We start from the raw sequence: 13,184 nt of genomic DNA on the forward strand, positions 1-13,184 counted from the left end.
TGATCATGTTAGGCAGCTCACAAGATCCAACAATGAAGCACAATGAGGAGAAGACAACCATCTAGCTACTGCTATGGACCCATAGTCCAGGGGTGAACTACTCACTCATCACTCCGGAGGCGACCATGGCGGTGAAGAGTCCTCCGGGAGATGAATCCCCTCTCCGGCGAGGTGCCGGAGGAGATCTCCGTAATCCCCCGAGATGGGATTGGCGGCGGCGGCGTCTGCGGAAGGTTTTCCGTATCGTGGTTCTTCGTACTGGGGTTTTCGCGACGGAGGCTTTAAGTAGGCGGAAGGGCAACGTGGGGGGCCACACGAGGGCCCCACACCATAGGTCGGCGCGGCCAAGGCCTGGGCCGCGCCGCCCTATGGTGGCGGCACCTCGCGGCCCCACTTCGACTCCTCTTCGGTCTTCGGAAGCTTCGTGGCAAAATAGGACCCCGGGCGTTGATTTCGTCCAATTCCGAGAATATTTCGTTACTAGGATTTCTGAAACCAAAAACAGCAGAAAACAGACAACGGCTCTTCGGCATCTTGTTAATAGGTTAGTTCCAGAAAATGCACGAATATGACATAAAGTGTGCATAAAACATGTAGGTATCATCAATAATATGGCATGGAACATAAGAAATTATCGATACGTCGGAGACGTATCAGTAATCATCTTATCATGTATGGTCTTTATTCTGTCAATTGCCCAGCTGTAATTTGTTCACCCAGCATGTTATTTATCTTTATGGAGAGACACCTCTAGTGAACTATGGACCCCGGTCCTTTCTTTCACACTGATAAAATCATCTTGTTCTGTTTACTTACTGCAAACATTGTTCTCTTTAATTCCACTACAAACAAACATCTCTTTCCACACTATACGGTTAATCCTTTGTTTTCAGCAAAACCGGTGAGATTGACAACCTCACTGTAAGTTGGGGCAAAGTATTTTGGTTGTGTTGTGTGCAGGTTTCACGTTGTTGCTGATGCCGGTAGTGCGCCCTGCCACAAGTCAGCTAGCAACACCTTCAGAAGTCACGCATTTCTCCTACTGTTCGATTAAACCTTGGTTTTTTACTGAGGAAAAAATTGCTATTATGCTCATCATACCTTCCTCTTGGGGTTCCCCAATGGTGTGCAATCTACGCTTATCAATGCTCTTATAAATAGAATCGTATCATCGACATACTGAAGATTTATAAATAGCATGAGTGATAAACTGATAATGGATCGCCTTGTCTTAATCTTTTTTTCGTCTGTAAGTATATACCAACGTATCATTGACTTTGATTGCAATACTGCCCCCGAATTTTTTTATGAATTAGAGCATGCTACTCACCAGGAAAAACTTTCGTTATGAGTGTTTGTTGAAGGAAAGAACATTTGACCTTGTCATAAGGTGTTTCAAAGTCAATTTTTAGAATGACCACATTCATGTTTTTTCCGAGGTAACTCATGAACCGTTTCATGCAGGGATACTACCCCATCAAGGATTTTTCTTTTCTGCATAAATGCAGTTTGAGAGGGTGGCACTACATGATCAACCACCAAAATTATAGCCTAATAGTTAAGGTTTTTGTGGGAAGCTAACATTCAGGAGATATATATTGATGTTGTTGGATCCTTTATGCTTCATTATACTTCTGTAACAAAATTATCTCACCGAAATTAAAGAGAAATAGCTTAAGCTGTCCTTCACGCGGTTTCCAATAAACCTGGAACATTAAAGCCTTTGAGCCAACATACTTTGTTTAGAATGGTTTGCCAAATACCATTTTTAGTTAGAAGTTTGAATAACCATTTTCCAAGAATTGCTTGGCTTTTTACCTAAAGGTCATGAATACTAAATCCTCCTTGATCTTTTGGACGACAAACAATATTCCATTTAGTTAGTCGATATTTGTTCTTCTCACTATCTCCTTGCCAAGACAAGGTCAAATGTCCTTCATGAGCTGCGTTGAACATCACCAACATGTCCGATTTGATTATCTCCCAGAAGTTTTGATAGAACTCTGCTAGCAAACCATTTGGTCATGCGGTTTTGATAGGCCTTTTCCTCTCGAAAACTTGAGGAGGGTCATCTATTCGGGACTCATCCATTGAGAAGTCTCATTCTTCTGATTTCTCGAAAAGATTTTTTTAGTAATTAGTAATGTAGGATTTAAGTGGCTTATGACCAGCTATCATACCATTAAGTTTCTTTCGATGTCTGCCATTAGTGACACAATGGAAGTATCTTGTGTTCGAGTCTCCTTTCAAAATGAATTGGGCCATAGAGCATTGGTACCATTTGAGCTCCTCTTCTCACATTATATCATCCATTGTCGCCTAATATTTAGTTTTTAGTTCAATCTCTTGCGTAGATAGTGGCTTAACCTTAGCTAGAGCCTCCAACTCATCAATCAAGGATGGTAAGGGAAGCTTTTTAGTTTTGAGCTGCCTAGCCAAATGTTGCGCCCATCCACCAAGGTATTTATGCATAGCTTGTAGTTATCATTCCACACTTAAATGTGATTAACACCTGCCTCTAGCCTCTCCCACACATTTTTAACCAAATAAAAAAAAAACCTTATCGGTGTAACCAACCAATTTCAAATTTGAATTGGCGTTTACATTGCAGTCTAGTCGTTCCAGTGGTTAACACCATGGGATCCTGATCCGACAAAGTCTCCTCCTGAGCAGAAGCACATCAGCGAAAATTTTGATTCCCAATCTAAATCCATAAATACACGATCCAGCTTCGCGTATATCGGCTCCGGAAGACTATTTGCCCGAGTAAACTGTCTCCCAATCATTAAACTTCTCTCAAATTTAAACTATCTATGACAACACTGAACAAGAAAGACACCATTGATCGTCGAATCTGCCTCTACTCTTCTCATAAGTGAATCGTAGCGAATTAAAATCTCCACCTATAATCATAGGATGTGGATTATCTTTAGCCACATTAACCAACTCGCGAAGCAAGGAAGGTTTACTCAAGCAATGTCTAGACCGTGTTAAATTTATAATAACTTGTAGTAAACATATATGAAAATTTGTGCGATCACTTTAGCAGTTTACTACAAACCCTGTTCACTCGAACTGAGGTAGTACGAACATGGCATATCACTGGATGCAAAAAGATGTGAATTTGGTAACATGCCATGAAATCATAACATGGCACATCCCAAGAAAAAATAACTGTACAAACTAATAAATGAATTTCTCGGTGATATAATGTATTATACCATATGCACTATGGAACTTTATAGAAAAGCTGAGAACCTTTTTGATTCAAATGATTTTTGATAGAACTTTGTAGGATTCAGAGGATTTGGGGTTTTTTTCTATAGTTTTTGTCTGATTTGTAAGATTGAATCCCATGTAAAAGAATTCCTAAGAAATCTTTTGCACTATATCTGGTAGAAAATCTAACATTCGCTCCAGCCTCATGTAAGAATTATTTCTTTTACCTACGGTGGAATCACACAAACATTGACACATATGTAAAACAATAGACTATGGGATGGCTTCCGCACTTTATTTGTTTGCCTCTCCCGTGTCGCCGCCACCACCCCCCTCTCCCCCCTCCCTCGCCGCCGCCAGGGGCACGGCCAGGCAAAGCCTGGTCGGCGCTGGCGCCGGTGGGGATTCCTCGTCCTCTCTCGCGTGAGGGGGTGGACGTGGGACTTCCTCCTCGGGCCAGGGTGCGGCCCTCTCGTCGAGGGCCTCAGTGGCGGCGCTCGGGCTAGGCTCGGCGGTGGCACGACGACGATGAGGTGGTGGTGAGCCCTGCCGACGGCGGAGGGGATGGGTGGGGGCGGGCTGCAGGGGGAAACCCTAGGTCCTCTTCTCCTCGCCTCTCAGTGGCTGGCGGTGGAGGGCTGGCGTTTCGGCTGTGGTGGTGCCCGGACGTGAGCGGCGTCTCCGGACTACGCGATTTGTGCATGGTGTCTCTGGCGGCAACCTTGGCCAGCCTGGGATGGTCGCCGGTGTGGGGGCCCGAACTGAATAAAGGCGACGGTCCTAGGGTCTCTCTTGGGCGAAGATGAAGGCCTGACTGAGGTCTCCCCTTCTCGATCTGGCCGGAGTGTTGAGTTCCGGAAGGCACCACCGACGAATGTAATAGTGCTTCTATTGCCTGGAGTTTGCTGGATCGGTGGTATTTGGTCGTGCGCACCCATGTTTTTATTCCGACCGTTTGGTTCTGGAGGGATATGCGCGAAGCTCTGTGTTGACATCAAGTGACACTTGAGCCATGGTGAAGTCAGAAGGAGAGAATATCATGAAGGCCGGATTGAAGTACTAGCTAAGGGAGGTTCAAGTATGTGCCGTTGAGGACTTGCTTGGTGTTCCGGGTTTCGCAGCAGTGGTATAAAAGTGGGGGCGGCAACACATGTGAAGTTCGGAGTCTTACCTTTCAAGGTGAAAACCCAAGGTCTGCCCTTAACTGATTGTGCCTGGCAATGTCCTTGTTGAAGGTATTGTTTTGAGAGCGGAAATTATCTTCAGGGTGAAAACCTAAGATCTTTGATCGGGCGACGACGGTGCTGGTGCACTGTTCCCTTCTTGGAGGCGTCGCTTTTGGAGAGTCTGAATTTCAGGTGTTGTCTTAGTGGTGGATGTATTGTTGTTGCTAAGACTAGGATATTGTAGCGATACTTTTATTTCATAGTTTTCTTTTTCTCTTTTTTTTTTGGTTGTGTGCTTTCGTAATGACATTAGGGCATTGCGTTGTTGCAGAGGTTAAATGTAATTGGTAATTTTTGATATTAATATATTTCCTTTATTGAAAAAATATATAAAACAATAATGCTAGAGTTGCATACGGAAAGAAACTTACGGGATTGCGTCGGTGCAGTTAGTTGGTTCAAATCCTAATTCAGTGTTACTCGAAGAAGACTACGACTTCAAGATTTAGTCCCAGTCTCATAAGATTTTCTTCTCAAATCTGTGAATAAAAGAGGCCCTGAATTAGGGTACAGTCCTGCATTTCAATAATCGGGTGGGCCTGCATCTGATGATAAAATCCGTGTCAAAATGTAGGTGCGAACGTGACCCTGGTGGCAGATTTCGCTGGAGCTTGCCGTCGACTGGGCATGCGATGGATAAGAAAAGAATGGATCCAGATCATCTGAATATATGAGACGAGTGGTGGTGATGCTCCGGTTCACGATGGTAGGCGTTTCTAGCAGAGAGCTTCGTCCCGGCGTAGGAGTCTCGATCTGATCTAATCTGTTGCGCGGGTCGTGCTCAGGAGGATCTTCGCGGCACCGTCTCCGCGCACGAGCTTGCTACCTGACGGTCATGGAATGGAGCAATCAGCAACGAACATTGATTTGGTACTCGCACGAGCTAGCTACCTGACACCCATTTGCTTTGAAGAAACGGAGCAATCAACAGGAATATACAATAATATCGTTATCTGATACACAGCGAATCGCATGGCATCCACTGCACTGCATGCGCTGGACGTAGCAACAGAATGACAATTTACTACAGTAACATTTTAACGGCGCTTGCCTCCCGACAGGAGCACGTCGGCGATCAGCTTCTCGAGGTTGGCGTACGACCGCCCGCCGGGCTTCGTCGCGCGGGCTCCGGTCTCCTTCCACTCCACGGCCCGGCGCCTCATCTCCTTACCCTTCTCGCCGCACATGGCCTCCCGTATCTTGGCCTCCACGGCCTCCCGCCGCACGTCGTGGCCGATCTCCATGGCCACACCCCACTCCATGCAGCCGTAGCGGGCGTTGGTCTGCTGCTCCGCGAAGAATGGCCAGCACAGCATCGGCACCCCGCCGCAGAGGCTCTCCACCGTAGAGTTCCACCCGGAGTGCGTCAGGAACACGCCCACCGCCTCGTGCCGCAGCACCGCCTCCTGCGGGCACCAGCTCGCCAGCACTCCCCGCCCCTTGATGGACTCCAGGAACTCCGGCGGCAGCACCGCCGCGTCGCCCTTGATGAGGTCCGGCCTGATGATCCACAGGAAAGCCTGGCCGCTGTTGGCCAGCCCCCACGCGAACTCGAGCAGCTCCTCGTTGGTCATCACCGTGATGCTGCCGTAGTTCACGTACACCACGGACCGGGACTCCTTGCCGTCGAGGAAGCCGAAGCAGGAGAGGTCCTCCTTCCACAGGTTGGAGCCCAGCTCGGCCACAGGGCCGCCCTGTGGCACGATCTCCTCGGCGAGGAAGGCTAGAGGGCCGATGGTGTGGATGGGCGAGGAGGGCGGGAACATGGCGCGCATCGCGGCCAGCGCCCCCGGCTCCAGCTCTTCCAGGGTGTTGAGGATCACGGCGTCCGCCTCCGCAATCCGCTCCGTCACGTGGAGGGCGAAGTGGGACATGTACTCGTCCGGGTCCGTGGACCAGATGAAGGTCGGGAAGTCCTTGAGCCGCATGTGGCTGCTCATCCCCGCCGCCCAGTCCACCGGCGTGTCCATGTACCCGTTCGTCAGCTGCTCCGCGTCTGCATCCATGGTCACAGGACCCGATTGAATTCATCAACCCGTAAAGCTTTTTCTCGTAGCACCGGAAGATGATAATAGATCGTGGAAGCGAGCTAGTGGACCAGTAAGTAGCACTGTACCTTTGAGTGGGAAGAGGCCCTTTTCGTAGAGGTCGCGGTAATTGCGGTAGCCCATGTAGCCGCAGGCGCTGGCCGTCCAGAACAGCGCGCATGGTACGCCGATGTCCCTGGCGGCGTCGAGGCAGAAGCTCATGACGTCGTCACCGACGATGCAGGTGACCGGCGGCGACTCGGTGGAAGCGTTGAGGTCGGCGAGGAGGCGTTTGAGGTGGGGGAGGCAGGTCGCATTGGTGAAGCGGCAGAGGGACGGCACGTCCTGCGTGGCGTCGGCGTCGGACGGTGGCAGGCCGTCCGGAATGGTGGCGAAGCGGAAACCCTCGATGCCGTCGAGCGCGGCGGCGCCGCGGGAGCGGAGGAGGCGGCGGTGGTTGAACTCGGAGTTGACGAAGGTGATGTGGAAGCCCCTGCAGTGGAGGATCTTGGCCAGCTTCAGCATGGGCGTGACGTGCCCCTGCGCCGGGAGCGGCACGCACACGGCGTGCGGCTTGACGTCGGCGTCGGCCTGCACGGAGCCCATCTCCTTCACGTGGTTGGTTGTTGCTACTACTTGTGAGGTTGTGATGGGTGTGTTGAACTCAAGTGAGGAAGGGATCGAGCTGGTATTTATACAGTAATAATGGCGCCGGTGTATATGTATCGGCACCTAGCTCACTGATGACGCAATATGTCCGCCACATCCTTCCCTGCAGCTTCGCGCGTATCATTGGTCCGGGCAGACCGTGGTAGGAGCCGCACGCCGATGCGCATGGCAATACCCTGAATAGAGTGTTTTCCATGGTACTTATGCTAGCGGCATGGATATGACGTGTTACGAGTTCGCGATGTGTCCTATCAAGGGACGCCGCCTGCCACGACTCACAACAAGCTAGCGACAGAATGTATTTTGCCTACATCAACGATACGAAAATGGCGGCCTGCATGACGTTGAGTGCTAGCCTGCCACGTTGGATCCTATCCTGAAGCACCAAGTATAATGTGGATAGATACATATATACGTCATAATATTAGAAGTGATGATTTAGCACATCGGAGTATATATTCTTTTTTATTTTAAATTGCATCTTAGACATATTTTAAAATATTAAAAAAATTGAAACAACAAATTCGCACCATACGTTCATAATATCCATAAGCACCAAGTATAATGTAGATAGACACATCATCATATGTTACATAATACTCCCTCTTTTTCATAATTTTTGTTGTGGCTTGTTTGAAGTTTACGCTTTTGCCAGATCTCAGCTAGTTCTCAAATCTCAATCGAGTCGTACACCATCTCAGCTAGTTCTCAATCGAGTCGTACACCATTAGATTTTCATCGTGATTCGCACACTTGAGTTATAACTTAGGATGCAACTGAGATTTTTCAGTTGGAAGATGTGGTGCAAGTGAGGTTGCAACTAGAAAAAATATCTCTGAACCACTAGATTTGCTTTATGATTTATACTAATGGTGAGTTCTAATATAGGTTACAACTAAGATTTAATCACGTTATCTGGCTGAGAATTAAGTTATACAACGGAAGGAGTGCATAGTTGTTCACCGGTCATGACCACACGTAAATTAGTTTTCCCTCCACTAGTGTGTATGGGGAGTTGCTTGATCCACGGAAGAAGATGCAACCGTATATGTAGTACGCAATCAAAAAAGACTAAGTTATCATTGTGGATGGATGGCTAGATTTGCTTGGTACTCGCATGGTGTTAATTGAGCATGAGGATACTCCTAAAAAATCCTCAGAACTAATCAAACACTACCATGAAGTTATTTGTTAGAGGGTTTTTCGATAAATGGAATATATTAAGGAAAACGATGCATCTCACTTGGGGGGTCGCGCTCGTTGCAACCTCCTCATGCACGGCCATTGTATTAATTTTCATCTTTCGATTACTGTTTGCCGTGTGTCCTCCTACCTCAGTACATATTGCTTATCCTTCTCGTTTCTTCTTCCATGTTGATCATGGGAGCCATCGCTCTCCCAACTATCTGATACCTCTTTCATGGCCGCGGCCTCGTTCCCTACCTCCAGTACAAAGTAGCCCCCCCCCCCCCCCTCGCCCCTAGCAAGCAGCCCAAAAGCTGCAGGCCATCCAAGCGTCATCAACCACCATTGCCATATACAACCACAAAAGTTCAAGAAACTCAAAGAGTACCGTCCAAAAAAATGCCTGCCAGTGTCAATGCCCTACTCATCGAGAACGCTGCTGCTAAACACCGATCATATAACACTATCCACTAAGAGTACTCACTGGAGTCTTCTGGACTCGACACTATCCGTTCCAAAATGAGTGAAGTTTTAGTTTTGTTCTAAGTTAAATTAGTATAAATTTAATTAAGATTGTTAAAATTATATCAACAACTATAACATCAATTTAGTTTAATTAGATTTATCATGCAATATGTTTTGAAAATACAAAGATGTGACTTAATATTTTTATATAAATTTGGTCAAATGTTGCGATGCACTTACTCGTATATTCGTGTAATTGAGCTGTTTCACGCAAAGTACTGGTAATAGACGTACCTTGTAAACAATATTATACTGTTACTCTATCACGAGACTCGCGTTGCACTTATTCATATAATCCCACGGTATGATTGCTGCACCCCCATGGGGCTCTCACAGACGTTTGGATTTTCGGCCGTCCGATCGAGCTGACGTGGCGCGATCTCGGCCGGCCGTTCGTCCAAGGCGCTGAGGCCCTCCCGCAGACCCACTTTTTATCCATGGGTCACTAAAAGCCCGCCCGGCCAGACCTCTCGCGTGCTGAGACAAAACTGGAGACCCAAACCAAACCCTACTCATTCGCTCCGCATCCTCCAATCCCCTCACGTGATGTCCTCCCCAATCCCCTCGTCTCTCTCTCCTCTCTCCCACCCTGCTCCGCCGCCATCCACCCTCCTCCACCACCGTTCGGCTCTCTGTGCGCGTCTCTCCTGGTCACGGTGCGAGAGATCGATTAGGCAGTAGCCCATTCTCGACTCGGCCACCACCGCCGCTCCCAACCGCCGCCGCCGGCCGACGAGGAGAGGCCAGGATGTTCTTCCACATCGTCCCGGGAGCGGAACATGCGGCCGCACCCGCGCCACTTCGGCCCGCACCTCCGCGACAAGCTGGTCGCCAAGCTCATGAAGGACGTCGAGGGCACCTGCGAGTAGGGTTTCCGTCAACCCCCTCCTCCGCCCGCCCGCCCTCCTCCGGCTCGCCGAGCCCTAGAGCCAGGGGCGCTGAATCCGGTTGGCTGTACTGCAGCGGGCGGCACGGGTTCGTGGTGGCGATCACGGGGGTGGAGGAGGTCGGGAAGGGGCTCATCCGGGAGGGCACGGGCTTCGTCACCTTCCCCGTCAAGTACCAGTGCGTCGTCTTCCGGCCCTTCAAGGGCGAGATCCTCGAGGCTGTCGTCACCATGGTCAACAAGGTGGGCTTTTACTCGACTGCTGTATTGTGGCCTTCTTATCCGCAGGCGTGATGTGCTCTGCAGTGCCCGGTTTACTGAACTTCGATTGCTTGGTTCTCGCAGATGGGGTTCTTCGCAGAGGCCGGGCCTGTTCAGATCTTCGTGTAAAATCATGTGAGTGGCTTCGTGCTTTTAATTGGAGCTGCTTTGTCAAATTGGTGGAGCAAATCGATAAACTTCAGAATTCTCTATGTGGTCAATTATTCAGTACAAGCTCTTACAAGTTCTTGTTTACCTTTCACATTCTGGCTCACTGGGTGTGTTTTCTGCTTTTGTATGCAGCTGATTCCTGATGATATGGAGTTCCAATCTGGTGATGTGCCAAACTACACAGCTTCTGATGGATCGGTATGCTTATTTGGTTCCTATTGTTCTTCTCGTCTTCGGTAACTACTGGCTTAGTGTCACTTGCATTACTACGGACTTCACCAGTACATTCATGCTTAAAACAAGTAAAATATTTATTTAGATTAATGATTATCCCTTTCAGCCTTTATATTTTGTAAGCATATCAAATTTACTCTGGCTTTTGCTTTCTAAAGATGGTAATGTTTGTTTACAGTTGCATACGAGGTTGTTTGGCTTGTTGAAGAATTAAAGCAACGTGATATTACATGTTGAATGACTAACTACTTATTTTGTTGGTTTGGTGAGAAAATAAAGAAAAGAAACAAACTCCACAAGAAAAATAGGGGATAAGAAGGTCCACGAGTCTGTGTATTTTCTTTTGTGTGAGAGAGCGAAGTTAGCACCATACCACTGCCGCGCCACCACCATCACGAACTCCCTTTTATATTATGATAGTACACCTGTGCAATACTGGCAGTGTCATTTCACTTGTTATTTTACTCTTATTGGAGCTTCTTTAAAATGATATATTTTTTGAGAGTCTTTAAAATGATATTGCCACCGCCCACCGGCAGGCGTGCGCCACGGCGTCCACGTCGGCAGGAAGCCCATGCCGCCGCTGGAGGAAGCCAAGGCTGCCACTCGCAACATCCCCTCGCGCCATCACGGGGAGAGGAAGAGTAGGCCGCTCGCCCTGCAACCTCACATCGTCCCCAGCGCCGGTAGCAGCAGCAAGTGGTCGATGCTTCGCGGCTCTTGGGGTGGAAAAGGTGGAGGTCGTTGGGAGATGGGGTGTCCGCGGGATCCCCTCTGCTCCATGGCGTTAGTGACAAAATCCCCAAGCCCTAGGTAATTTTCTTCTTGTTCAGGCCATGAATCATCTCCTACTCCCGGTGCAGCTTAACGGATTTATTTCTTCCCCTGCACATCTTCTATTTGAATGGAGCCAGGAATGTACCAATGTGAATTTGTAGTACTGCCGTATAAGATAATGACAAAAGCCTATTACCTGCGACATATGTGAGGAAGGGTTTGGCCAATAAGGGTATACTGAGATGTAGAAGCATATTTTCATCATGTCAGGTCACTGGCTTGGATTGTTATTATTTCTTTTGCATGTGTGAAATTTCATATTTGTTTGTGTAGGTTTTCTTTTATCTCTGCAGACAAGGTTTTTGACAAAAACCCGTAGGGGGAGATTAATCTATGTATTATCTTTGCATTATTGTTTATTCAGTAAGTTCTTTTTTCGAAGTTTATCCTCAATCACCGATAGTAACTTGAGTTGTTGGTCTAGCTCCTTGCAATAGGTCAAGATTATGGATCATGCTTGTGCGATGCACCTATTTGGATTGGACAAGAACTGAAATAACTATGTCTATATTAGGATCCTGCCACTAGACATTCTTGTGCACTTTCCTCATGACACGGTTGGTGGAGGGCTTACTGGAGAAACAAGCTGTTCATGGCACCGTTGCTGATGTCCCCGCATGTTAGCCCAGGAGTGTAGCATCTACAGGTTACATACTCTCCATTCTTTCTCACATGTCAGGAATCCGAATTGGTTATTTGACTGTTTTTTGTGCTTGGTAATTGTTTCATCGAGAAGTTGTTAATTGTTTGATCCAGGTAAATTTTCCGTTTATATTTGCGAGCTTCATTATTCTTTGAAATTTGTTGCAGGTATCATGTAAATGCGTGTCCCATGCTGCTAATTGGATTATTGCAATTATTTGAGTGGCTCAAACTTCCTGGATAGTGATATTGAAGGGATTTCTACTGTATGAAGTTTAGGCGATGAAGGTCATTTTTCTGTACTCTCTTGCTTTAGTGCATTTCACATATCTTCTCACAATACATAGCTCAACTAGCTTATTACCGTTGCAAATCATCCCTGCTAATCATCCCTTCTTGCAGATGATAAGAAGATTCTTGACTATACAAAGCAGTATTTAGCTGCCAGGGTGTCATTTTCTTGTTGTGGGGGAAAGTGTGTTACAACCATTTTTCGTCTCTTATTGGATAAGGTGATAACTAAAAAGTTATTTTGTGAGATTTTGGTCTGATATTCTTCGCGTTCTAAAAAACATTTTGTATCTATGTAGCTATGTATTTATGTGGGATAAGGATCATGGACAGCTGAGAACTGCACTGCACGAGAGAAGGCAGGAGGAGCAAAACTACTGTGCTCCACCACCTCCAAGCCCACTTTGTTGGTGAGTCTGATCTCTCTCTCTCTCTCTCTCTCTCTCTCTCTCTCTCTCTCTCTCTCTCTCTCTCTCTCTCTCTCTCTCTCTCTCTCTCTCTCTCTCTCTCTCTCTCTCTCTCTCTCTCTCTCTCTCTCTCTCTCTCTCTCTCTCTCTCTCTCTCTCTCTCTCTCTCTCTCTCTCTCTCTCTCTCTCTCTCTCTCTCTCTCTCTCTCTCTCTCTCTCTCTCTCTCTCTCTCTCTCTCTCTCTCTCTCTCTCTCTCTCTCTCTCTCTCTCTCTCTCTCTCTCTCTCTCTCTCTCTCTCTCTCTCTCTCTCTCTCTCTCTCTCTCTCTCTCTCTCTCTCTCTCTCTCTCTCTCTCTCTCTCTCTCTCTCTCTCTCTCTCTCTCTCTCTCTCTCTCTCTCTCTCTCTCTCTCTCTCTCTCTCTCTCTCTCTCTCTCTCTCTCTCTCTCTCTCTCTCTCTCTATGGAGCAGCAAGCCTCAGCAGAGGTTGGCGCTTTGGAGCCTGAGGACTAGGCGTCCATGGCAAGGTGTACATGCTACCACCTCTTTCTTTATCTCCCTAATTTAATTTATTTATAGTTCTATGCTTTAAATCAAATGAGAAAT

At 47.5% G+C, this 13,184-nt stretch overlaps 1 protein-coding gene, 1 long non-coding RNA gene and 1 pseudogene across 2 annotated transcripts; 2 read left to right on the forward strand and 1 right to left on the reverse strand.

Moving 5' to 3' along the window:
- Positions 1–5,358: 5,358 nt before the first annotated feature.
- On the reverse strand, positions 5,359–7,109 carry LOC124675053 (7-deoxyloganetin glucosyltransferase-like). Its single transcript, XM_047211116.1, has 2 exons — positions 6,562–7,109; positions 5,359–6,441 (listed from the first exon to the last, which is right to left on the reverse strand). The coding sequence occupies exons 1-2, from the start codon at positions 7,076–7,078 to the stop codon at positions 5,483–5,485; spliced, it is 1,476 nt and encodes a 491-aa protein (XP_047067072.1). The 5' UTR covers positions 7,079–7,109; the 3' UTR covers positions 5,359–5,482.
- A 2,490-nt stretch (positions 7,110–9,599) lies between these two features.
- On the forward strand, positions 9,600–10,617 carry LOC124671924 (annotated as a pseudogene).
- A 1,468-nt stretch (positions 10,618–12,085) lies between these two features.
- Positions 12,086–12,518, forward strand: LOC124670304. Its single transcript, XR_006992470.1, has 3 exons — positions 12,086–12,170; positions 12,285–12,394; positions 12,473–12,518. It is a non-coding gene; the product is annotated as an uncharacterized LOC124670304 (long non-coding RNA).
- The last annotated feature ends 666 nt before the right edge of the window (positions 12,519–13,184 follow it).

This window comes from Lolium rigidum, chromosome 7 (assembly GCF_022539505.1).
Source record: "Lolium rigidum isolate FL_2022 chromosome 7, APGP_CSIRO_Lrig_0.1, whole genome shotgun sequence".
Lineage (NCBI taxonomy): Eukaryota > Viridiplantae > Streptophyta > Magnoliopsida > Poales > Poaceae > Lolium > Lolium rigidum.

What these genes read in the sequence shown, in the direction of transcription:
- LOC124675053 (XM_047211116.1), bottom strand. Translation starts at nt 7,078, where the DNA reads ATGGGCTCCGTGCAGGCCGACGCCGACGTCAAGCCGCACGCCGTGTGC. An exon ending in GGGCCTCTTCCCACTCAAAG is followed by an intron (nt 6,442 to 6,561) that starts GTACAGTGCTAC and finishes CCATGGATGCAG; the next exon opens with ACGCGGAGCAGCTGACGAAC.